General features: G+C 39.0%; 1 protein-coding gene across 1 annotated transcript; it reads left to right on the top strand.

Annotated features, from left to right (window-relative positions):
- Positions 1-20,958: 20,958 nt before the first annotated feature.
- ZFP42 (ZFP42 zinc finger protein) lies at positions 20,959-22,525 on the top strand. Its single transcript, XM_024986343.2, has one exon. It carries the CDS (start codon positions 20,969-20,971, stop codon positions 21,866-21,868), a length of 900 nt encoding a protein of 299 aa, XP_024842111.1. The 5' UTR covers positions 20,959-20,968; the 3' UTR covers positions 21,869-22,525.
- The last annotated feature ends 5,248 nt before the right edge of the window (positions 22,526-27,773 follow it).

The following is a 27,773-nucleotide window of genomic DNA, read 5'->3' on the forward strand; positions in this document are numbered from 1 at the left end:
GAGGGCAGGAGGAGAAGGGGGTGACAGAGGATAAGACGGCTGGATGGCATAACTGACTCAATGGACATAAGGTTGAGCAAACTCCGGAAGACAGGGAAGCCTGGCGTGCTGCAGTCCATGGGGTCGCAGAAAGTCAAACACAAATAAGCAACTGAACAACAACAAATTATAGGGTTATTCATATTAATAAAAAGAACATCCAATACTAAATGAATTAATCTAAACTAAATATGTCTATGAACGCATGCCCCAAGTCAGGGGTGTAGCTTTGTTGAGAATAGGGAAAGGGTGCACCACACCATAATACGCACCCAAATCCCTCTTCACTCCGAATCTCCCCCTTCTCATCCAAAATGCACACATATTAAAGCGGTGGTGGACCTGATGACAAGGCTCTACAGACACGGACTCTTAAAGACTGCTCTCCTGACTTCTGACTTTCCATTTCTGATTCCACATCATCAGGACTCATTGACTATACTCACTGTGGGGCTGGACAGCACAGAAAAGCTTCACTAAGTACAAAGCATTATACTAGGACCTGTGTCAGGTAGACTGTTAAAGTCGAAGAAACTCTGGAGGTGGAGCGTGAAGCTCTATTTCTCCGAACTCTGCTTCAGAACAATCTTTGACACATAGAGAATGATTATCTCTTCTTGTTCAGTCTGAGATGTTTAGAGGGGACGGCATCATTCATTTTTTATGCCATAGCCATTTAAGACCACTGCTGCCAAGGAACGGAGGCACTGGCTAAACGACTGCTAATTAAAAATATAGGAAAGCTTAAAGTGACTTCATAAAGATGTCATGGCAATATAGTGCGTTAGTAAATCACCATAATTCCCCAGATCCAAGCAAATAAGCCTAGATCTATTTCTTTTTGAATTTTTATTTCAGGATATGAATCCACTGCCTACTCCAAAGGTCTTTGTGAACACAACTGCAGTTCTTCTCTTCTTTCCCATATAACATCTGTGAAACAAATTACATTCTTCCTCACCAAGGGAAAAGCAAATCCCTTCTTATATAGAAATACATATAGGAATCTATTTCAACAATGTTTATTCCATACAGCCTCCACACAGGCAAATTTCTTTTTTTCCATTTCTCCAATTTCCATTTCTCTTTTTCCTTGTTTCTTTCTCCTTGGTGGTCAAAGTTGACCTAGGACATAGAATCAAACCTATCACCTTCTGACTCACCCTCTCCCCAAAGGTACTGAAAAGCCTTGAGGAAATTCATACACTGAGTTAAAACTCTCAATGGGGAAAAAAAAATGTGTTTCATTATAATCAAGTCAGAAAATAGACTTGCCCTCCATTCTCTGTGTAATACCAAACACCTGTGCTATCTTAGACTAGTCACTAGACTTAATGACATGTGTGTTCATCCAAGTTGCTTATTTTGACCATGAGGTGAAAATTAATAACTCTTAAGCCTCCTTTGCATAACCTGTTCCCTTAACTCACTGTTCAAACACCCCTCACCCCCAGCTTCAATCTTTGTTCTCAGCAGATCTGAAGACTAAAAATTTTCATTCCTGACAAGCTCCCCTATGATGCCAACACTGCTGATCTGAGATCACACATTGGTTTAAAATGTTCTACTACAACCCTTTATAAAAACCTGGGAGCTCCAAACACGGGCTCTGGACGACAAATCATATTCACTCCTTCTGCACCATCTCTGCCAAAGAAATGGATGAATCAGTCTATCAGAGACTATCTGCTGAATACTACACTTCAAAGTTCCTAGTAAAATATTTTCATCCTAGCTCGGTAGTTACTTTCTGAAGCATTTGTCATCTCAAAACTCAAAAGCCTTCAATCCAAGTCTTTCAAAGGCCATCAGTAGCCCATCTGTTATTAAAATGCCCCTTTTTCCTTATTACCAAGTTATTATAACATGAGACTTATAATTGAAGTCTCTTCAGGTGGGGTTCAGGACCAAAGAGGCTTCTATCCTGAAAATGTGTTTATTCACTCAGTCAACAAATATTCACTGATCACATGCTATGTGCCAGGCACTGCGTCTACTGATAATCACAGAATGCGGACAAGCAAATTTCTACAGTTATGGAGCTCACATTCCACAGGGGTAGGAGATGGACAATAAAATAATAAAAATATAATTTCGGAGATTCGTAAGTAAATGATTAAAATAAAACAATATAATAGGATAAAGGGTGATGAAGAGTACTCCTTTAGAAGGATGATTAGGAAAAGTCTTCATGTGCTAAACTCAGTAGAGCTGAGATGCAAATAATGAGAAAGAGCCAACTATGAAAGACCTGAAAGAAGAACATTCTAATGACCTAGTTTCCATAATTTATTCTGTGTCCCTCCAGTGATAAAGTGATAAGTGAAGAGAACGCTCTGGATAGAAGCACAGACAGTTCATGTTTATTACCAAAGTAGGCTGCAAAGTTCCTGAGTACAGATGTAGATGAGTTGGGTGGTGGAATGCATAGAAGTTCTGATCAAATTGCTTTCATTTCTCAGTGCAGTAAGATAGCTGCCAGGACTGGGGGATGTTTGACGGAAGAGGGAACAATATAAAATAATTGCTACGTGGGGAAGGGAGCAATGAGCAGAGGGGACTTTTAGAGCAGAGGAACTACACTATGTGGTACTGTAATAGCAAATACACATCATTATATAATTGTCTGAATCCACAGAATGTACAAGAGTGAAGCCTATTGTAAACTATGGACTTTGGGTAATTATGACGTAGGTTCATCAACATAGTTAACAAATGTACCACTCTGGTGGGGGATGTTGATAGGTAGAGGAGGGGGTTACGCATGAATGAAGACAGGAGGATAGGGGAAACTTCTATACCTTCACTCAATCTTATTGTGGACCTAAAACTGCTTGAACAATAAAGTATATTATATAGATAAAAGTAAGAAGGTAAGTTGATTTGTGCAGTTGTTCTCAACCCTATCAGACCTAATGTCCTCTTTTATAACACATATTTTTTAACATCTTTGGAACTATAATAAAAATAATTTAAGCTATCTACATATATTTTTTAAATCAATATAATGCCCTCATCATAATATAAAGAAACAAAAGGAAAGTTATTCATAATAAAATAACATGTATTCCCATATGTTAATGCTCAATATTTAAACATATTAGACCATAGACAACACCATAAATTCTAAAGGAAATCAATCCTGAATATTCATTGGAAGGACTGATGCTGAAGCTCCAATACTTTGGCCACCTGATGCGAAGAGCCAACTCATTGGAAAAGACCCTGATGCTGGGAGGGATTGAGGGCAGGAGGAGAAGGGGTCAACAGAGGATGAGATGGTTGGATGGCATCACTGACTCAATAGACATGAGTTTGAGCAAGCTCTGGGAGATGGTGAAGGACAGGGAAGCCTGGCGTGCTGCAGTCCATACGATCCCTAGGAGGCAGACACAACTTAGCGACTGAACAACACAAAATACTTATGCCCTCTAGGGGGCGATAGAACTACTGATGAAGACCACTGTTACTGGACAAGAGAGGAGCCCACTCCATTAGGAATTATACTTTCCCACGAGACCCATCATTCCCCGGGAGACCTGGGTTCAATCCCTGGGTTGGGAAGATCCCCTGGACAAGGCAAAGGCTACCCACTCCAATATTCCGGCCTGGAGAATTCCAAAGACTGTGTAGGCTTCCCTGGTGGCTCAGCAGTAAAGAATCAGCCCACGATGCAGGAGTTACAGGAGACACAGGTTTGATCCTTGGGTCAGGAAGATCCCCTGGAGAAGGGCATGGCAACCCACCCCAATATTCTTGCCTGGAGAACCGCATGGACAGAGGAGCCTGGTGGGCTACAGTCCATGGGGTTGCAGAGTCGGACTCAACTAAATCGACTTAGCACACACGCAGCATCAGTACAGGTGTGCCTTTTGCTCAGTTGCCTGGATGCAACTCAGAGTAGGCTGAGTTGCTTTAACCAGGGTGGACGCTTTACTGGAGAAGAAAATGAACTGAGAATGGAATAAGGAATTTAAGGCCCAGGTCCAAATCCCTTTCTGCAATTTAATAATCTAAAAAGAGCATGGAAAAAGGAATGCTTTATTTTGTTTTGCTTTCATAAGTTTGCTTACAACTCATCTGGTAGCAAAATTCAACTTGAATAGACACAAAACTATTTAGAGCCCTTACTGATAACACTTACTTGGGAATAATCATCAGTTTCACTACAGATATTATATAACATGGTATATAGGAAATATATAATCATCTACTTTATTTTTTTAATCTGAATCTGGAAATAGATCAGACCTCAGGGTTTGGAATAAAGGATTATAACCTATGTACATAAGGGAATTAAAAAAATAATGGGCCATGTAATCTAAGGTCGGACTAGACAGGAAGTGAGAACAAGAGCAGGAAGAGAGAGTGAAAAGATGGAGAGCTGCTGGATGGCAGATTGTTGGATTAGATATACAAGGTGATCCACGAAGACTGCAGTGATGATCATGGATCATGATGCTTTCAAATGAGAATATGGAGAGTTCCTGGTGGTCCAGTGATTAGGGCTCCATGCTCTCACTGCAGAGGGCCCAGGTTCAATCTATGGTTCGGGAACTAAGATCCCCAAGCCAAGCAGCATGCCAAAATACATACATATACATACATATATATATATATATAGTCGCTAACATATATATTAGCAACTAAACCACCACATCCCAACTTCCTTTGGGCCTTCCCTAGTAGCTCAGTTGGTAAAGAATCTGGCTGCATTGCAGGAGACCCAGGTTCAATCCCTGAATGGGGAAGATCCACTGGAGAAGGAAATGGCAACCCACTCCAGTATTCTTGCCTGGAAAACCCCATGAGCAAAGGAGCCTGGCAAACTACAGTCCATAGGGTCGCAAAGAGTTGGACACAGCTTAGCAACTAAACCAGCATCCATATATATATATATACACATACATATGTATAGAAACATATATTTATACATATGTACATATATATGTAGGTATATATGTACAAATATATATACAAAATATACATATATATGTAAAGAAAGAGAGAGAGAGAATATGACAGTAATTTTTTTTTAATTTAGAGACAGGCTATGACGCTAGTGGTAAAGAATCTGTCTGCCAATGCAGGAGACACAAAACAGATGCAAGTTTGATCCGTCGCTGGGGAAGATCCCCTGGAGAAGGAAATGGCAACATGGCAACCCTCTCCAGTATTCTTGCCTGGAGAACCCCATGGACAGAGGAGGCTGGTGGGATATACTCCATGGGGCCACAAAGAGTCGGACATTGGAAATGAAAAGTTAGGACCACGAGGTGGCTGAGATGAGGAAGAATCATCCATCCTTGCAGACTCTGAAGTCACTAACATTAGTTCTGGGATACTTACATCTGACAGCATCAAAGGGTAGCGGTGATGACAACAGTCTGACATGGTAAGCGTCAACAAAGCTGGTCAGCATGAGGTACTGGGCAAGAGAGAAGTCTGGAGGAAGCAGTGAAGAAAAAGGTGAACATCTATCCCATGGTGTGGAGCCGGTGTGAAGAGAAAATCGAAAACTAAAATAATTGGCTCAGTCCTAAGAACACACATAAAAAGCAGCAGAATTTTGTAGATGAACCAGCTCAATTCAGCTAAAATGGAAGAGTTCAGGGGTCAGTAAGCTTTTTTTCTATAAATGGCCAGATAATAAATATTTTACGTTTTGTGTTATAGTTCCTCATCTCTGCTGCTGTAATATAAAAAGGAGCTACATCCAACAGCTGGACATATAGGCATGTTTCTGTTTCAATAATATTCTATTTATGGTTATTGAGCTTTTAATTTCACATGAATTTCAATATCAGGAAATACTATTCTTTTGATTTTCTTTTTGTTGTTGTTATATCATTTAAAAATGTAAAAGCTTTTCTTAGCTGAGTCCAGATATGGACCAAGTGCCAAAGATAGGCAAGCCTTGGAAGAGTTTAATATGTAGACAGTAAAAAGGAAGAAAAGGTTGGAACCAGATTAGAGAAGGCTTCAAAAACATACTAAAAACTCTCTCTTTTTTTGTATGTTTAGAACCTATTCAAAATTTTCATGGAAGCAAAAGATGTATCATCAGTGTTTTAGGAGACTGGCTGCAGTGTCTGATAAGAGGCTTGGCACTTACGCAGAAAGGCTATAAATGCCCAGGGACCCCTTTGTCTGAGGAAGACATTCAATGTCATTATAAATAAAGTAGAAACATTGAAAGGATATTAAATATATGATTTTACAATCACTCCAAACAAAACTGTAAGAAAAAAGGTATCAAATGAACAAAAAAAAAATCAATCCAATGTCCTGAACAACACTGTGAAAAGAACTGCAGGCAGAGGAAACACATGTAGGGCATGTAGAGACAGAAAGGAAAAGAAGATTTAGAAACTTTAATTAAAGAGATTTAACTCAAAAGACTCAGGTGCTAAGACTACCATGCTGGTAGAGAAGTAAGGTGAGTTGGTAGGCACAGGAGAAGAGTTCAGAAAAAGGCGGTCCAAGAATATGGTACAAGCTGGTACCAAAGCTAAAATTATTTTCTCTTCAGTTCAGTTCAGCCGCTCAGTCGTGTTCGACTCTTTGCGACCCCATGAATCACAGCACGCCAGGCCTCCCTGTCCATCACCAACTCCCGGAGTTCACTCAGACTCATGTCCATCGAGTCAGTGATGCCATCCAGCCATCTCATCCTCTGTCGTCCCCTTCTCCTCCTGCCCCCAATCCCTCCCAGCATCAGAGTCTTTTCCAATGAGTCAACTCTTCGCATGAGGTGGCCAAAGTACTGGAGTTTCAGCTTTAGTATCATTCCTTCCAAAGAAATCCCAGGGCTGATCTCCTTCAGAATGGACTGGGTGGATCTCCTTGCAGTCCAAGGGACTCTCAAGAGTCTTCTCCAACACCACAGTTCAAAAGCATCAATTCTTCAGCGCTCAGCCTTCTTCACAGTCCAACTCTCACATCCATACATGACCACTGGAAAAACCATAGCCTTGACTAGATGGACCTTTGTTGGCCAAGTAATGTCCCTGCTTTTGAATATGCTATCTAGGTTGGTCATAACTTTCCTTCCAAGGAGTAAGCGTCTTTTAATTTCATGGCTGCAGTCACCATCTGCAGTGATTTTGGAGCCCAAAAAAATAAAGTCTGACACTGTTTCCCCATCTATTTGCCATGAAGTGATGGGACCGGATGCCATGATCTTAGTTTTCTGTATGTTGAGCTTTAAGCCAACTTTTTCACTCTCCACTTTCACTTTCATCAAGAGGCTTTTTAGTTCCTCTTCACTTTCTGCCATAAGGGTGGTGTCATCTGCATATCTGAGGTTATTGATATTTCTCCCGGCAATCTTGATTCCAGCTTGTGCTTCTTCCAGTCCAGCGTTTTTCATGATGTACTTTGCATATAAGCTAAATAAACAGGGTGACAATATACAGCCTTGACGTACTCTTTTTCCTATTTGGAACCAGTCTGTTGTTCCATGTCTAGTTCTAACTGTTGCTTCCTGACCTGCATACAGATTTCTCAAGAGGCAGGTCAGATGGTCTGGTATTCCCATCTCTTTCAGAATTTTCCACAGTTTATTGTGATCCACACAGTCAAAGGCTTTGGCATAGTCAATAAAGTAGAAATAGATGTTTTTCTGGAACTCTCTTGCTTTTTTGATGATCCAGGAGATGTTGGCAATTTGATCTCTGGTTCCTCTGCCTTTCCTAAAACCAGCTTGAACATCAGGAAGTTCACGGTTCACATATTGCTGAAGCCTGGTTTGGAGAATTTTGAACATTACTTTACTAGCATGTGAGATGAGTGCAATTGTGCGGTAGTTTGAGCTTTCTTTGGCATTGCCTTTCTCTTAGAACTTAACAATTCTTTTCTATGACTGCTGCTGCTTAGTCGCACAGTTGTGTCCGATCTTTGTGACCCACTGGACAGTAGCCCACTAGGCTCCTCTGCACATGAGATTTCCCAGGCAAGAATACTGCAGTGGGTTCCCATTTCCCACTCAAAGGGATCTTCTCCACCCAGGGATCGAACCTGCATCTCCTGTGTCTCCTGCATTGCAGGCAGATTCTTTACCCACTGAGTCATTGCCAATGTCTTAAAATTCTTACCTCCCTTGAATTTTTGGCCACTGTGTGGTTGAAACCCTAGAGGCAGGGAAAGGAGACTTCCCACACTAGAAGCTATAAGCAATTCTGACCTAGCAACACACATCTGAGACCCATTTCCAAGCCCCAAAGACTTCCCGGACTGGGTCAGCAAGAGACATCTTCAGTATCCTACCACAGCCGTGGTTTCTTGGCTCTCTCTGTAGGAAAGGAAACATATACCCAGCAGCCTCTACATGCTGCTGCTGCTGCTGCTAAGTCACTTCAGTCGTGTCCGACTCTGTGCAACCCCAGAGACTGCAGCCCACCAGGCTCCCCCATCCCTGGGATTCTCCAGGCAAGAACACTGGAGTGGGTTGCCATTTCCTTCTCCAATGCATGAAAGTGAAGAGTAAAAGTGAAGTCGCTCAGTCGTGTCCGACTCTGTGCGACCCCAGAGACTGCAGCCCACCAGGCTCCCCCATCCCTGGGATTCTCCAGGCAAGAACACTGGAGTGGGTTGCCATTTCCTTCTCCAATGCATGAAAGTGAAGAGTAAAAGTGAAGTCGCTCAGTCATGTCCAACTCTTAGCGACCCCATGGACTGCAGCCCACCAGGCTCCTCCGTCCATGGGATTTTCTAGGCAAGAGTCCTGGAGTGGGGTGCCATTGCCTTCTCCAAGCCTCTACATGAGCCTTTGTATTTATCTAAGCAAAGAATCCCAGCAAACTGAAGAAACTTGATAAGTACCCTGAAGAAAATCCATTCAGCTTCTTCTTTGCCCTCTGTTATTTACAGATTACACTTTAAGTGGGTAAACTGAAATTCAGTCCTGGACTGCCTCTATTCTACCTGTACTTTCCTCCTACATTGGGGCAGTTAATAATATCTTTTAGAGTGAGAAGTGCCATGAAGGAAATGGAGATATCCTAGCATCTGAGGAATCTCATTTACACCAGCCCCTCCCTACAACTGACTCTGAAATCAGAATGGAGCAAAGAGCCAGGCTTGTGGTAATCCAGGGTGGAGAAATTCAGAGAGAAGAAAGATAAGTACAAAAATCCTACCAATAAACATGGCAGAGATATGGACATGGAAGAATGAAGATGATAGTTTGGCTTGAGAGGAAGAGGAGCAGTGCTGAGGCAGAAGGGTGGGTGGAGACCAGATCGCTTGGTATCTTCTAAGATAAGAAGGAATTGCGATTTTTTTTTTCCCCCTAAGGGAGATGGAAAACCATTGGAGGAAGTGGCATCTCATACAATCTTTTTAAAAAATCACCAGGATATACCTTTCTATTCTTTCAGTGGTACCTCTTAAAGTTTATAATTTTAATTTCATCCAACTTATCTATTTTCTTCTATATTCAGTACTTTCATGTACCAAATAAAAAGCTTTCTCAATCCCAAATTTAAGAAGCTGTTCTATTTCTTTCTCAAAGCTGTTTTTACCTTCCACAATTATATCTACAATCCATGGTTATAGCAACAACCTGGAACTTATTTATGTGTGCAATGTCATTTATGGGTCAAGATTCATTTTTTGCCACACAGACAGCTAAGTGCCCCAACTGTTTCTGAAAATACTAGACTTTTCCCATGGTCACCTTCATCATGAGTTAGGGTTTTAGTCAAGTCAGGCTGCTATAATAAAATGCCAAAGTATACCATACTGAGTGTTTTATCACCTTATGAGAAATTTACTTCTCGTAGTTCTAGAGGCTGAAAGCCAAGATCATGACAGCAGCATGGTCAGTTCTTGTCAAAAGTCCTCTTCTGAGATGCAGACCGCCAACCTCTCATCATGTTCACAGTGATGTAAAGAGAAGAAGCCAGCTCTCTGGCTTCTTATAAGGACACTAATTCCAACCTCAAGGGCTCTACCTTCATGACCTAATTACTTCCCAAAGGTCTCACCTCCAAATGCCATCACATTAGGGATTAGCTTTCAACACAAAGTTCCGGGGAATGGAGATGAGTCACATTACCCCATGGGTACAGGCCAGTTTCTGGGCTCTAATGTGTTACATTCTATAGCTTTTTAACATTTTAATAAACAATTCAAAATATTATTACATGTTCAAAGTTAAAAAGATGGATGTAGCTAAAAAACTAATATATTTCATTCCCACTGCATCTTGCAGACAGAACAGTTACGTGTAACTGGAGAAATGAGGACCTACACTATCTAATTAGATAAAGTAGATCACCTGAACCAACCTGGCTTACAGCGCATTTGGGAGATTCAGTTTAAAAAAGAAAAAATAACACATCAGTGTTAGTCGCTCAGTTGACTCTGACTCCTTGCGATCCCATGGACTGTAGCCCACCAGACTCCTCTGTCCATGGGATTCTCCAGGCAAGAATACTAAGGTGGATTGCCATTCCCTTCTCCAGAGGATATTCCCAACCCAGGGATTGAACCTGGGTCTCCTGCAATGTAGGTAGATTCTTTACCGTTTGAGCTACAGGGAAGATCTATTAAAAGATAACATATTGAACTGCTAAATCAACAACTGTTTATGGGATACTACTCAGCCAAGAAAAGAATGAACTAATGTCATTTGCAGCCACACAGATGCAACTACGGATGATCATACTAAGTTAGAAAGAGAAAGACAAATACCATACGATATCACTTTTATGTGAAATCTAAAATACGGCACAAATGATCATCTACAAAGCATAGACAGACTCACAGAGCACGGACTAATGGTTGCCAAGGGAGAAGCAGGAAGGGAGAGGAGTGGACTGGGAGTTTGCGGGTGGTAGATGCAAACTATTACACTTAGAATGGATAAACAAGGTCCTAATGTATAGCACAGGGAACTGTATTCAAAATTCTGTGATAAGTCATAATGGAAAAGAATACTGGAAAAGAATGTGTATACGTGAACACCTAAGTCAGGTTACTGTACAGCAGAGACTGGCACATTGTAAATCAACTATACTTCAATAAATAAATAGAACAAAGAGTGTCTGAATCACTGATGTTCACATATTTACCCACAGTGACCCACTTCTAACCATATATGTAAACAAATTATTTAGAGTTGCATCGTTCAAGTGTTTTTGGCAATGACAAAATGCTCACCCACTGATTCCAAGTCAGTTTGAACAATATAAATTTAAATCTTAAAATGCCAAAAAAAAAAAAAAAAAAAAAGACTATATATAACTGTGTAGCCCAGGACTATTTTTTAATACATTTTTCTTTGCCCAAATAAGGACAGAACCAGCATTACTCACAGGCTGACATTCATCATTTATTCTCATAATTTTTAGTACAAAAACAGAAACCGTTGCTCTGCTTTTATTGTTCTACCATACTCCTTTTTAGAACATATAGACCTTAAAAAGCCTGGAGCTTCCAATGTGTCACAATGATTTTCTCCTGCACAGATGTGTTTTACTGGTTTTCTACTTACCACATTACACATAACAAAAAAACTTCTAAAGGTAATGTTAAATGGCTGATTATATCATATAGAATATACTCCTAAAAGCCAAGTCACGTCTGACTCTTTGCAACTCCATGGACCAGGCTCCTCTTGTCCATGGGATTTCCCAGGCAAAAATACTGGAGTGGGTTTTCATGCTCTTCTCCAAGAGATCTTCCCAACCCAAGGATCGAACTTGGGTCTCCTGCAATTGCAGGCAGATTCTTTACTGTTTAAGCCACCAAGAAATCCCAATTCTATATAGGGAGAGATGGAATTGAGTTTCCAAAAGAAGTTTCCTGAGAGGTGGTGAGTCTTGATTTGAGTCTTAAGAGAGATATAAGCTGGAATCAATTTTGGGGTGAATTTTATGGGAGAGGTGATATTAAAGAAGATATTCCAAGATAAAAATTACGTCTTCTGGGCTAGAACTGGGGTTACATTATGGAGTTTATGTCTGTGCATTAACTATGTTCTAAATACAAAAAGGCATCTGGATTGGATCAGAACAAAAAATTTTTAAAGGAATTGTTGGGAAAAAAATGGTAAAGTCCAAATAAAGTCTAGAGTTTGGTTAATAGCATTATACCAATATTGATTTCTTCATTTTGCTAAATGTACACTGTTCACATAAGATGTTAACATTAAGAGAAACTGGGTGAAAAGATTTACGAGAATGCCCTGTACTATCTTTGCAACTCTTCCACAAACCCCAAAATATCTCAAAATAATAAAGCTAAAATGGAAAACACATCTGAGGTTGACTCCTAAATTTTTATGGGAAAAAATGAGAAATTACATAAAGTAAGACAGATCAAGCAAGATCAAAGTTAATCAATGATCAAGTTAGATCAAAATTTCAAGCTCTAAAATTTTTCTCCAGGTGAACCCAATTTTAATTCTTTAATAGGAAAGGAGTTATGTGGATAGTTCATCTTATACTGCCCAATAATAACATTCATGAGTCACTGTGAAGGACTGTGCAGAATCTGTAGTCTAAATAATCGCCTTTAGCTCCTTCATTGAGGCCCACTGATAAATTTTCACAGAGGAAATGAAACAGGACAATATTTATGTCGTTATAGTTTTCATCTAAAGAGCATAAGACTGTTGAAAATAAACAAGATTTTGATACAAGTCTCATTCTGCTCAGTGTGAAGTATCAAACTGCATCCACTTAGATTTTCTTTTTAACGCAGAATTTTTCATTTTGTGGCCCCCATGCCCCACTCACCCCTCGATACTCAGCCTGGTAAAGGAAGTCAAATGGTACCAACTTCTAATTATAAAATAAGTTCTAGGAATGCAATGGTGACTATACTTATTAATGCTGCCTTGTATTTGAAAGTTGCGAAGAGAATAGATCTTAAAAGTTATCACAAGAAACAAAATTTCGTAACTTTGTGTGTTGATGGAGGTTAACTAAACTTATTATGCTGATCATTTTGCAATATATACATACATCAAATCATTATGCTGTGCACCTGTGACTAATGTTATATGTTAATCACATATATTTTTAATGTAGTCAAAGTGTGCCTGAATATGCCCTCATAAAAATCATGATCTACTAAGGTATCGAATTTCAAGGAGAAACATATATTATTGACTGACTTTTTTGGAATGGAAACTCTAAAAAGATATTTTAAAAGCTCTTTAAACAACTGACTGAACTTGGAAAATTAACTTCACCTTTCAACTTTGTATCATGATAGCAAGAGTTAGGTTCTAAACTCTGGCCCATAAACTAATACCTCTGTGACTTTCAATAAGGCATTTGTCATTACTGACTTCCCATTTCCTTATCCATAAAATGGGTAATAACAATTCATAAGCTTTCTATCAAAATCAAATAAGTATGTAAAAGAGCATTATAAATTACTGAAAATAATAACACAAGAGGCTTTTTATGAAAGCTATAACCATGCAGTTTGTAAAATACCATAATCTAAAATGCTGTATCTCAAAGAATTAAGCACACTCAAGTTCTGAGTTTAGCTACTTACCGGTGTGTAAACTTCCTTTGTGCCTCAGAATTCTTAAGTTAAAATATTAGTAAAGTGATGGTGATGATGATAGTAATCATTTCATAAATTTGATTTTGAGATAAAATGAGACAATGCGTGTAAAACATTTAATTCGCTAAGTCAAACAGAGATAGACTTAAGCTCCGACAATGAAACAACGTCCTACAAGTTTAAGGTTAATATGCACTGACTATACATGACACGTTTTCTTAAAATATTCCGTTCCCGTTTCTCTTGGCATAAACATCTAACTTCTTTTCCATGACTTACAAGGCCTGGGGGTCTGGCACTGCACATCCCCTCTAGCTCCCCTTGCCTTCATAGGTATTCTGTCTATTCTGAGGGAGATCTCCGCTCTTGGCTGACCTGATTCCAGCACTCTAGGGAAATCTTCCTCAACTTCCAGATTGTCACAGTCTCCTACTCTGGGCTCTGGTGACATTCAATACCTATCCTTCATTGTCCTAACAATAGCCTGAATTTCAATATTTACAAAGCATGATTATTTCATTCTATTTAAATTTTTGGTATTGTGTTCATCATGAATTTTTGCACTAATTTTACTTGCTGAATACTGCATTAAAATATTATCAATCTTAAATACTGAATTTGGGGGCACCCTTGAAATATTTCTGCAGAAACCAGTAAGTTACATGCTCACCCTAGTTTTGGCCCTGCAGCTCCAGTCTGCAAATCCCAGGAGGCCAGGGCCACAGATTCCCCAGGACCCATAACAGAGGCTTAACTGAGGGAGAAACTTACATATGTGTAGAGTGAACTACAGCATATTTGCAGTTTTCAAATCCTAAGGTTTTTTTGGAGAAAATATTTGTTGATAACAGAAATAAGCTGTCAAAGTAAAAACAAATTTTAAAAACCACCTAAAATGTTATTCATAGAAAAATTACTATGACTAAAGCCCCAGCAATCCAAAAAGCCACTTGTTTCCATCCACCACCCTCTTTGTATCAATTTCAAAAGGCAGCCCAATTTTGTTTCCGGATTTAATTGGATCCCTAGCTCATTTTGAAGAAATTCAATTTTCCTTGAGCTGGGTTCATATGACAACAGACGAGTTCCTTCTTTTTGATTTACTTCTCTAGGGCCATGGAAAGGAAAGCTAAAACAAAATGGGATCAGAATAATTTATGTAAGAGGTATAGTGTGAAATGTAAATTGAGATTTTCTAAATATGTAGCCTCCAGTTTACATGCAGAGTTAACATTAATACAAATCAAGTGACCAGACTGAATCAGTAGTGGGGAAGGAGGTTATAATTTAATCTAGTTGATTGTATGCACTGTCTCAAAGATTAAGGGGGTGAAAACAAAAAAGGTTGTAGTATGGCAAATAAGATGCAAGAAGTAGGTGGAAAAAAAAGAATCTTTAGCTTTACTTACATGTGTGTATGTGTATCTATTCCTGTATATGTCATCCTATATGTACTATATACATTACATCAATATGCAACAGATACACAATATTGTGATATATCATTTACATTTTGTTTAGCATAAGTATCATTTAGATATGTAAATGATGATCATGACAGTTTATATAGAGAGAGAGCCTCCAGTGAGGAAAAGGACTTTCAACGACCAATGACACTGCCATTTAAAGGCTTGGAAAGAATGTTCTTCTAGGATTCTTTGGCTCCTTGAAGTTGTATTTCTTATTGAAACCCAAAACGTTAACATTTTTATCACACACACACAGACATCTGATTCAAACCTGCTCGGAGAACTTGCCTGCAGTTTCTAGAGACCATAGCAGTGCATCCCAAAGAACAAGAGAGAAGTAGTTTCTCACAATCCCTGTCTTCAGAAATTCACCTGCAAATAAAAATATTTCAAGTTAAGGAGCTAAGAAAGTTTTACATAATTTTGATATCAAACAGATGGGGACCTGGTGTGGCCTACTGGGGAAGATCGAGGAATAATCCATTTTTTACAAAGTCATTATTTCCCTGTTGGAAACGATCTCCAATTTTTCTCACTGGTTTTTATCCTAAAACAGACAAAAAAAAAAAAAAAAAGTGGAGAACTCCTCCCAGATATACACGTGAAATTGCAGGCAAGCGAAAATGTTAAGAGGCTTTTAAACACTGACTTGGTTTTTGTTTTAATAGTCTGCACACTTATATGAACTATTAACTTCACTAGACCATAGCCAATGGTGAGCGTGGACTGACCGGTACTTTCAAAGTGAGTTGTGTTATCTTTAGAGACAAGGACAGTCACATAATGGCTGTAAAAGACTCATAGGCATTTTTCGGAGACTGAGGGTAGGGTGAGATCTGCGATGAAGTCTGGGGGAAGGTAAGGGAAAGGCATGGTGTACATTTGGAGGGGTGAAACTGCCTCCAGTTAAATGGATTTTCAATGACACAGAATTACCTAAATTTGATTCTACTTACGTTCATTTGTTCGGTAGAGATTTACTGAGTGCCTACTTCTTGCTAAAAGTGGGCTGTAGGGATTCAGAGGTTTTTCCCACATGGCAGAGGGGTGAGGGACACAGATGGCGTGGGGAGTCGGCCCTGCCCCTGGGCTCCTGGATGAAGGTGACCCAGCACGGGCAGGTCAGGCGGCCAAACCTACCTGAACCCAGAGCTGAGTCACACCCACCTCCACGCCCACGGGCTGCCTGATCCCTCAACCTTCCTAGTGGTAGGTACGGCCTTCCCTGGAAATTCGACTAATCAATGCAGAGTTGAAAAGTAGGTGTAACCTGCAACCATCAAAAGGAGGGTGGATCCAAGCCTTGGAGCCTAAAGCCAGGTTGATTTTAACCCTGTGAGGGGAGCTCTAGTAGCAGTTTCTTCTACATCTTACCTTCGAAAGGACTTGGAATAGGAGATAGAGTGCCTCACCGTAGCATGGGTAAGTACTGTTCAGTCGAACTGCTCTTTTTCATCTACTGGAGAAGTGGTGTGTATTGAGTTCACTATTTAGGATGCATTTTAAACTGTATCCCTATCAAAAATTTTTTTGAAAATCATGAATGGGAACCGTTTTATCATCCTAGAACCGGGTGGGGACTGGACCTTGGCGGGTAGACTTCCAGTGTTTAAACGGCCTTAATCTACAGCTGTTTCGGGCCAGCCACTGGCCTCAAACTTTCAAACCAAAGTAGGAAACTAAATACATTCTCAAGAAAGCAAATGCCTGGTTGAAATTTCCTTGAAATTGCATTTTTACATTTTGTTTCAAATTGATACTGCTTTCATTGCAAGAAACGGCTAGGTCTAATTTATGCTAACACGTTTAAACTATTATAAAGACAGTAAACTTATTTTCCCTTTCTTTCCTCTTCAATTATCTCTGTAAATGGCACTGCCATCCACCCAATGGCTTGAGCAAAAATTACTCTCCTCACTCATTCTTGATTCCTGTTCTCTCACCCCCTTCATCCAACCCAACAGCAAACTGGAAGACTATCTCCATTTTCCCTCTCCCTTCATTTCTCCTCCATTGCCACTACAAGCTCCAAACCTCCAGCATTCTTTCCTAGATTACTAAATAGCCTAAGGGATTTTTTTCCTGCTTTCACTCTTGCCTGCCTTAATCCGTTCTTCACAAATCGGCATGAGAAGTCTTTCCGCCTAAGCATGCTAATTTCCTTGTTTGAAAGAAACCCCTGAATGGCTCCCCTCGGTTTGGGAACGACCTGCAAATGGCTCCCTCCTGCACGTCCCCAACCTTATCTCTGACCTCTGTGGCCTCCGCCCGCCATTTTGTGTAACAAGCATGGCTTTCTTTCCATCCAGCAAGCTAATCCCTTTGTGCTTTCTGCTGCAGCTTGAAAAGAACACTCTCCTTCCACCTCTTTCAGCTGACTAATCTTTTTCAAATGCTTCTTCTAATGCTTCCTTGGAAGCCTTTGCAGACATTCTTTTTAAAAGATAGCCTCCTCCATTTTTCCTCTTATTGGTTTCATTTCATAGCGTTTTTCTCAACCGGAAACTATTTACCATCTTATAAAAACTTTACATTTCTATCACACACAGAGGTTATTTTTTTTAAAGCGTTAGCACCTAACAATGTTTGCTACTAAATATTTATCGAATGACTGAGTGAGTAAATTATGTACTTTGGAAATAATTACATCACAATTTGAGAAAGAAAAAATATATATTTAGTCTCATGCCATTAAGCAATATGTGTTAACAACCAGATTTTGTCTTCATACCACGCTTAACCAGTACTACCACATGAGTGGATGTAGTTGAGTATCAACAGGAGTGTTCTCATAATAAATTACCATTTCAATTTATACATCATTCTCACAAGCTTGCCTATTGTGAGAAATGGCATGGTCAGAGATCTGACAATCTTATTTTAAAAGGTGAGTGCTGTACGCATTAGCATCACTGATTGGCAACTTTTTCTTCTAGTAAATTAATTTTTTATAGGATTGTTAAATGAGATATTACCAGCCTGATGACTAAATGCATATTCATCAATTAGTTTTTATACAATTGATATATAATGTATACATCATTATACAAAACTAGTGAGTGCTGGGGCATGTAGATAAGACACAGCCTTAGAGCTTACAGACTGGTAGGAAAGACAGATCTGAAATAATAAGAACCAAGGGGCTCTGGCCAGTGTACAGTAGGGAGCTAGGAGAGCATTTAGCTTTGAGACTTGAATAGAGACTGAGAATCAAGTACAGCAGGCCTGAACAAATGCTGTTTAAGCAGAGATTTCTAAATCTTGGTAAATAACTTGGTATTTATCCTAGTTTTTTTTTGGAGGGGGGATATAGTTGATTACAGTAATATTATGTAAGTTACAGACATACATATGAGGCTAGGTACTATTTTGTTGAGAGGAAAGAGCTTAACACTTTATTGAAAGGAGAGTTTATTTGGCTGGAAATTAAATAGGAGAGCTGGAGATGGCAAGAGAGAAGTTTGCAGAGAAAAGCTGGAATCAAATGAATTGCAGCTACTTTAAATGAGCTGATTGAGGGAGTGGGCTATTGTGGTCTTTCCTACTTTAGGTCTGTCACTAGTGGTTTTGCTCCAAATCTGCTATATTCACTAATATAAAATGAAACAAAAATTATTTTTTAGCTATGAGAGCAAGATTTTGTTAGGCAAATATTCCTGGATACAGTCTCCTTGATTGGAGAGAATAAATAGTAATGCTTATACCATTAATTTTATTATTAGGAATATAACATATATAAACAGCTTCATAATATTTTTTAAAAGGCATGTTTAAAAATAACCACCTCAAAAGAATCATGCTATTTATTTTTGGCAAAAGAAAAACATGCAATAAAAACAATATGCACTTCAGATGGTAAGAGAAGAGTTTTAAATGTTTTAATAAGTATACATATAGTATAGAAATATATATTTATTACATTTAAATCTCTTTCTGAGCAATTTATATATAAATATGACACACTTACATTCATATAAAATAATACCTATTTTACTTATATAATATGTATATATAAATGCTTAAGAAGCTATTTAAAAATCTTCCCTTAGCAATTTTAAAATATATAACATTTATATTTTGTGTGTGTGTGTATGTGTATGGCTAAGGCATGCAGGATCTGAGTTCCCCAATCAAAAATCAAACCCTCACCCGCTGCATTAGAAGCATGGAGTCTTAACTACTAGACCATGAGGGAAATCCCCATTTATATATATTTTATACAGATCAGTAAATTTATATAATACATATATAGTTTATATAGTTATATATTTACATATTTATACATATATAATATACATAATACAAATATAAATTACATTATAATCCTATACATTATACAAATTTGTATAAAGTATACTTTAGTATATATTAGTATATATTCAGTATATATACTGAATATATTATACTAAATATATACATACTACAGTATATTAAATGTATATTTACTTTATATATAAATATGTATGTGTGTATATATATACAGTGTTTAAGAAGACATGAAAGCATGTTTTGTTTTCATTCTGTGTATTATTTTACCAAAAGTAAATGACACAAAATTTTGAGGTGGTATTTTTTAATGTGGCTGTTTAAAAATAAGCAGTTAATTTTCATTCCAGTAACTTTCACATTTGCTCCTTTTTAAAAAGCACTTAACTTTTGTTCCTACAGCAGGACATTAGGCTAAAATTAAGAGATCTTAATTTTAGATCTCTAAAGATCTTTAGATACTTTGCTTAATTGCTAAACAATTGTAACAATTAAGCAAAGGGCTCTTAGGAAGAATATAATCATGCTGTAACTCTCATAATGCTACTTTCAGATTTTTAAAAAAAATGATCAAAAACCATTTGGGGCCAAATTCCCCTGTGCCTTTATTTTGACTTGCACTGATAGGAGATGGGAATGCATGGATCTCATGTGGTTTGTTCTCTGGATGCCCATCTTCTAGAACAAAGGTGGGCAAGCTACAGCCATGCACCAAATCAGTCTCTGCTGTGAACTGCCCATCCTCCAAGTACTGCCTAGGCTGCTTCCATGCCACAGTGAGAGAGTTGAATACCTATGACAGAGGCCCGCAGGACCCAAAAGCTTAAATCTGTCTCATTACAGAAAAAGTCTGCTGCTCTTGGTGTAGAAGAGTACCTGGCACTTAGCAGGATCCTATATTTACTTACAGAATGAATACAAAAGTGAACTAACAGTAGCTCACATGAGCGGTCAGCATTTGCTCTATGCCATGAAGTGTGCTGAGCACTTTAAATGCAGTATTTGAATTTCACAGAAGAGTTATATAAGAATGTAGGCCTGTCTTGCTCCCTCACCTCCTTCAAGTTTTTAATCTGCTGCCACTCCCTCAGTCAAGGTTTACCTGGAGCTCCTTATTTAAAATTGCAAACTTCTGCTTTCTACTAGCCCCTTGGCTTGTTCCATATAACATACAATGTATGTTACTTATTTTTTGTGCCTAGGAGAGCATATGCTCTATGAGGCATATTTTTTTTTTGGTGTATCTACTCACTCGTCTCTCAACCCACAAGTAGCCTAGAATATGGCAGGTACATCATGAGTGCCCAGTAGACGTTAGCTAATCAATTAGAAAGGTCTGGTGACATATGGGGGGTACCCAGGAAAGAAATGGTTATGATCCAAGTCTCTACGTACTTCACAACTAATTCTCTTATTCTCTTGGAGAATTAGTCAAAGATGTAAATGTAGTGATTCTATTGCTATAAAGAGAGTTCCAGGCCATTTTTTGAGGTAATTTTCTGATCATGGCTGGAATTGAGACTATATTAATTGGAACACATTTCATCTAATGACTGCTATCTCAAACAGGTGCTTGCTGAAAACAATTCAGGCTGATCACTCCCACCCAGAAGCGGTTGATCTATCCTGGTGTAAACCTTCAAGGAGGCAACTAACCGGACACCATGGACCAGCAACTGAAGAAAAGGGGAACGACACCTAGCCAGAAAGGCCTGGGGAGAAGAGCTACCAGCACAGACAAGTCACTGCCAGCCCAGCAGGAACCTCCTGACACAACGTGCATCTTATATGATGAGGATGTGTGCTATGAGGCTAGCTTCCGGGTTGTCAAAGATGATACCTTCTCTGACTGTTACATAGAATGCATAATAAGAGGTGAGTTTTCTGAACCTATTGTGGAAGAGGACCCACTCCTTCAGTCCTTTGAACGTCTGAAAGAAGGATCAGAACAAGACCTTTCTCAACAGGTTCTTGCGGCAAGCTCACTTCTTGAATCTTCCTTGGAATACATGAAAAGGGACGCAAAACAAGAATTTCCTCAACAGGTGGTTGGAGAGAATCCACTTCTTGAGTTTTCTGAGTACAAGACAAGCAAGAAGCTTCCTCCCGGAGGAATACCCAACATGGACTTTCCAGAATCTAAACAGCTCACAGGATGCACTAGGAGGCCAAGTACAAATAAAGAATATGGTGCTCCTGAAAGACATGCCTGTCCTCACAACGGATGCACAAGAGAGTTCCAGAATAAAAGATCCCTGAGGAAGCATCTTCGAGTTCATAATCCCCGAGATCATGTGTGTGCAGAATGTGGGAAAGCCTTCAAGGAGAGTGCAAAGCTAAAAAGACATTTTCTGGTTCATACTGGAGAGAAGCCATTTCCGTGCACTTTCCAAGGGTGCGGAAAACGCTTTTCCCTGTCCTTCAACTTGCGCACACACGTGCGCACCCACACTGGGGAGAAGCCTTTTGTGTGTCCTTTTGTAGGCTGCCGCAAGAAGTTTATTCAGTCAAACAACATGAAAGCCCACCTCCTGACTCATGGAAAGGCCAATATGAGTCCGTGAGAAAAGATTAAAAAGTAATCATCAAACAGGACAGGCATATATTAACTAAAGAGTTACTGAGAACAAATATGCCTCATTGATAATTAGTTCAGGAAACAATTTTAAAATCAATATTGCGACCCTCAAGCCATTTTTTTAAATTTTTTATGTTACTAAGATGCTCCTCTAATATGAGGTATTATTTTAGAACTTTGTGTAGAATTACAGCATCCTTCTAACAGTAAGGTCAGTAATGAACTTACTTCAAAAGCATAATACTTAATATCTTAACAAAGTGGATTTTTGGATATGAGACTTAATATCTCATACTATAAGAAATTGACTTTTACTTTTTCACTTTGTAGTTTTCAATCATTTAGCTTTTTCCTTTTAGGAATATACTTCTTAATACAAGTGATAATTCTAGAGAATGAAAATTTTGCAATAGATTCTCAATAAATTAATCTGTAGTTAAAATTTTTCAAGTTAAGCATACTGTTTAGTCATTTTATTTTTATGATTGTATCAAACCATGTTAATCATAGTAGATATAAATAGTTAACTGATGAAGTCAATCCATTTGAATCCATTTTAGATATTTTTAAATAAAAGGAAATAAACCCCAGAAATGTATTAAATCTGTATTAAAAAATCACAGATGTGTGCATTAAAAAGATCATTTAGTTGTCTTCCAAATTAGCAAAACATGGTAAAAATTGATTGTTTAGTGTCAGTGAGATGTAGGGGGAAAGTTACTCTCCTACATGGTCGGTTAAGGGATAAAAAGCCATTGGGGAGGGGTGCACTAGCCAGTTTTCTGGAACTGCCATAACAGTACCATCAACTGGGTGACTTAAACAACAGATATTTGTTGTCTCATAGTTCTGGAGCTAGAAGTTCCAAAAAAGGTATTGGCAGTATTGGTTCCTTCCTAGGGTTGTGAAGATAGACTCTGTCCCAGATGTGTCTTATTGGCTTGAAGATGACTATCTTCCAGGTTACGTGACATTTGCCTGTATCTTCACATCATCTTCCCTCCGCATGCCTGTGTTCAGATTTCCTCTTAAAACCGTATCAGACAGACTAGATTAGAACCCACCCTGATGATGCCCTCATTGTAACTTGGTCTATAAAGATGACTGTCTCCAAAGGAGGTTACATTCCGACGTACTGGGGGTTAGGATTTCAACATGGATTTTTGAGGGTGCACAGTTCAAACCATAATGAGTGTTTTTTTAGGCCAAATAATTTCTAGAATTCCATTTTACAGAATATGTGCACTAATGTAGATAATTTGTTCAAAGATGTTGACTAAAACATGTTTTAATAGTAGTCTGATTCATAATACAAATGACCATTAAAAGGGAACAAGCTGCATAAATCTTTATTCAGTAGGAAGTGTGCAAACATCCTTAAAGGAAGCTAGGCTGTAAAGGGAAAGAAAGAGGTCCACAGCCAGAGGGAAGCCATAGGAGGAAGTATGTACCATGAACAACTTTTCAGGGGGAAAAAAGTCAACACACAATACATAAACATATCAAATTTGAAGTTAATCTTGCTTTCAGAAATGTCAAAAATAAAACTATATGTGTGGGGTTTTTTTGTTGTTTTTTTTTTTTTAGGAAAACATATCAAGGACTTACATTTTTACTTAAGAATAAGCTAATTACTACTGTGGTGGTGGTTTACTTGCTAAGTTGAGTCCAACTCTTGCAATCCCATGGACTGTAGCCTTGCCAGGCTCCTCTGTTCATGGGATTCTCCAGGCAAGAATACTGGAATGGGTTGCCATTTCCTTCTCCAGAGGATCTTCCTGACCCAGGAATCGAACCCAGGTCTCCTGCATTGCACGCAGATTCTTGACTGACTCAACTATGAAGGAAGCTTCGATAGGACCAGGTAAAAGGCAGGATTAAATAGAGAGCGGTCAAGACTAGAGAAACTCAATGGCAAGGTTTAGGCTGTAAACTTGAGAGCTGGGACTCAGAACATCAGGAAGGATCCCCTGTGTGTGCAGGCTGGTCTCCTTCAGAGACGACTCTTTCTGGAGTTGAAGAGGCCAAAGTCTCAGTATTTATAACCCTAACGTGTAAATGTACAAGGAGCATCAGCCTGAGAAAGTATGTATCTGGATTCCAAGACTAAGTTAAATTCTGACCTGAGAGTAGGAAGTTACTTGGCTAGCCTCCTAACTGTTCTTGTTTGTCTTTTATGTCTCCAGATACTGGCATTTTCCAAACCCCAAATCCTGATCAATAACTATTTTTGTTTTCACACTGATATTTGGATTCATAGCATGTATCCTTTCTTTTTTAATTTATTCCATGGCCAAATACAGTTAAAGTTAACACTAGAGAAATACTCTCTGCAAAAAAACTTTGGTATCACTTTAACATACGGGGCATAATTAGTTAGCACTTAATAAATTATGGAATGAATAAATGTATAAAAATGTACCTTAATGTGTTTTTTAAAAACTAATTACAGGGCTTCCCTTGTGGCTCAGTGGTAAAGAATCTGCCTGCCAATGCAGGAGACTCAGGTTCAATGCCTGATCCAGGAGGATCCCACATGCTGTGCAGCAACTAAGCCTGTGCCCTAGAGCCCTGGAGCACAACTCCTGAGTGCATGCGTCCCAGGGTCTATGCTCTGCAACAAGAGAAGCCACTGCAGTGAGGAGTCCGTGCACTATACTGAGAGCGGTGTCTGCTCTCCACATCTAGAGAAAGCCTGTGCACACCAACAAAGACCCAGCACAGCCAAAAAAGAAGTAAATTCTTTTCAGTTAAATGTCACCAAAATTATGTGTATTTTAAAACAGCTAGTAAAACACTACTTGTTTTTATATAAAATCTGGTTATACCAAAATAAAGGTGGAAACTAGAGAAGGGTTTAATTACCTATGCATACATCAACTCTTACTCCCCAAAAGTAATTACTACACAAAAAAGCTTTTTTTTAATGGTCATTTTTGTTAATAGTCAAAATTATTTGAAATCCCATATCTTTTTTTTTGGGGGGGGGGGGGCTTCCTCTAAAAGGGACAGGAGACTGAGGGTCTGTTCAACTCCTAACATCTTAGATAATGAAGAACAATCTTGCCTTGAGAATTGTATCAACCAAGGCTGTGATTAGATAGTTAACATGTTAAACCACTTATATTCCTACTTTAGTTTATTGTACTCTCTGATATGTGCACACATCTCCCAGTCATATTTGATTTCTGTATTTCACCTTAGCTACACTGTGCACTGGTGGACATAGGATTTCCCTTCTATTCTATCCAGAAAGAACTCTGCAAAAAAATTGTCAGATTCTTATATTACTTTCCTGCCAAATATGCATGTGCAGAAATCTGTGTGTGCTTATGTTTTAATTACCTAATGCACTAGCTCTGACTGAATAAATTGCATGGTTACATCCTACATTGGACACAGAACACTGCAAGTTATATTAAAAAGCCATTATATTTTCAACTCTGAGTAAGAGACTATAATTAAAAGGCAATTGGATGAGATTAACTCTGAGAATACAAGAGTTTAAGTAGGATTTGGTAAATGAACATTAACGGTTAACATGTGCTTTTTATTAGGTCTTTTGCTTCCTTTCTCTATGACCCAAGGGTTGAATTTCTTTCATGTCAGTGGATCAGACATGTGAAAACACCTGTACAAAGCTATGCTTTACAATGTGGCTAAAGTTATATCCATAAAAAAAGCCAAAATAACTTTTGTGACTTCAGTAAATCAAGGTATTAGGTGAGCCAGAATGATACCCTGGGCATTAATAAACTATTTTTAATACTTCTAAGATCTCAGGTATGGGTCATAAAAGGCAAACTACCTGCTTCCTGCAACTGCATATGTTGATAATAAAATACACATGCAGAAATCAAAGAAATACAAGTTTAGTGAGTTTTGATTATCATGGCCATTAAATATTTTAGAAGTTATTAAAGTAGTGAAGGACAGGGAAGCCTGGCATGCTTGCAGTCCATGATGTAACAAACAGTCGGACAAGACTTAGAGACTGAACAACAATAACAAAAGTTACACACATAGATGTAATAGCACCTCATCTTTAAGACAGCCACCACATTTGCAAACTGCTGAGGACTTAGGGTGGTACTTACTGATACTTGGCAGGGGGCAGTGGAAACCTCTATGCTTATCAAATATATATGCCTAAAAGATTTTATAGCAGTTTAGGGATGACTGCAAATTCTTTGCTACTCTTCCAGTTGAGAGTTGGGGTCTATGATCCCTTACCTTGAATCTGTGTTTGGTCTACTTTGACCCACAGGGTGCGGTGTCACTGATGATACAATAGCTAAGCCTACTTCAGGCCCAGCCTCTAAGAGACCTGCCAGCTACTGCCTTGTTCTTGCCGAAACCAACTGTCATCTTAAGAAGCACGATTACCTGAAGACCACCATCCCAGTAAAAGCAGCAGCTACTGCAACAGGAGCTGATGCAAGCCGTTTGCACAGGCCCAGCAGGACAAGACATGAAGACAGCAAGGCGAAGGAATCCTCACGTGCCAGGGATTCAAATCAAAGAGCCATCTTGGAAGGATCATCCTGCCACATTCACCCCAGGTGACACCAAATCAACTGGAGGGCCTAGAGGGCCCCTTTCCAAATTTCTCACCCACAAAAGGATGACAAAAGTAGATGATTTTTTTTTTTACATAGTGACTATAGTTTATAGTTTGTAAAATTAAAATTTGCTAAGAGTAGAACTTAAAAGTTCTCATCATATATATATCAGATCAGATCACATCAGATCAGTCGCTCAGTCGTGTCCGACTCTTTGCGACCCCATGAATCGCAGCACGCCAGGCCTCCCTGTCCATCACCAACTCCCGGAGTTCACTCAGACTCACGTCCATTGACTCAGTGATGCCATCCAGCCATCTCATCCTCTGTCGTCCCCTTCTCCTGCCCCCAATCCCTCCTAGCATCAGGGTCTTTCCCAATGAGTCAACTCTTCGCATGAGGTGGCCAAAGTACTGGAGTTTCAGCTTTAGCATCATTCCTTCCAAAGAAATCCCAGGGCTGATCTCCTTCAGAATGGACTGGTTGGATCTCCTTGCAGTCCAAGGGACTCTCAAGAGTCTTCTCCAACATCACAGTTCAAAAGCATCAATTCTTCGGCACTCAGCTTTCTTCGCAGTTCAACTCTCACATCCATTAGTGACCACAGGAAAAACCATAGCCTTGACTAGATGGACCTTTGTTGGCAAAGTAATGTCTCTGCCTTTGAATATGCTATCTAGGTATACACATACATATATACAATCATCACAATGTAGAGTTGAAATATCTTACAATTTTATTTGTCAATTAGCGCAAACAAGCTGAAAAAATAAACTGGTTGTTTTAAGCCATTTGAATTTTGGGGTTAGTTCATTTTGTAGCAATAGATAACATACTTTCCACTTTGGAGATAAAATTTGAATTTCATAGTCTGCTTTATATTTCTGTGTTGTGTGTATATATACATATAGATTTTGCTATTTTACTAGTTTATGCCAAAATTGTAAAGGGATTTTTAAATTTATATAGACCTCTTTTTTTTTGGCCATGGGATTTTTGGGATTTATGGGATTTTTATTCCCCAACCAGGGACCAAACCTGTGAGGTTGGAACATCTAAAGATCCCACTAAAGACAACAGGGTAACAGAATACAGCCTATGTTCTCACGTCACAGGCTTCAGAGAGATCCGCTGTTTGCGATCCAGAGTTAAGAAGTTCCACTGATTCCTTTCATTCTCACCTGAGACCTGCTTCAGGTTTTTGCGTGTCAGTGGTAGTCATTCAGTTGTGTCTGACTCTTTACGACCCCATGGAGTATAGCCCACCAGCCTCTTCTGTCCATGGGATTCTCCAGATAAGAATACTGGAGTGGGTTGCCATTTCCTCCT

The sequence above is a fragment of the Bos taurus genome, chromosome 27 (assembly GCF_002263795.3).
Source record: "Bos taurus isolate L1 Dominette 01449 registration number 42190680 breed Hereford chromosome 27, ARS-UCD2.0, whole genome shotgun sequence".
Classification (NCBI taxonomy): domain Eukaryota; kingdom Metazoa; phylum Chordata; class Mammalia; order Artiodactyla; family Bovidae; genus Bos; species Bos taurus.

Bases quoted from the DNA above. Each gene is read 5' to 3' on its own strand.
- ZFP42 (XM_024986343.2), top strand. From the start codon at position 20,969: ATGGACCAGCAACTGAAGAAAAGGGGAACGACACCTAGCCAGAAAGGC.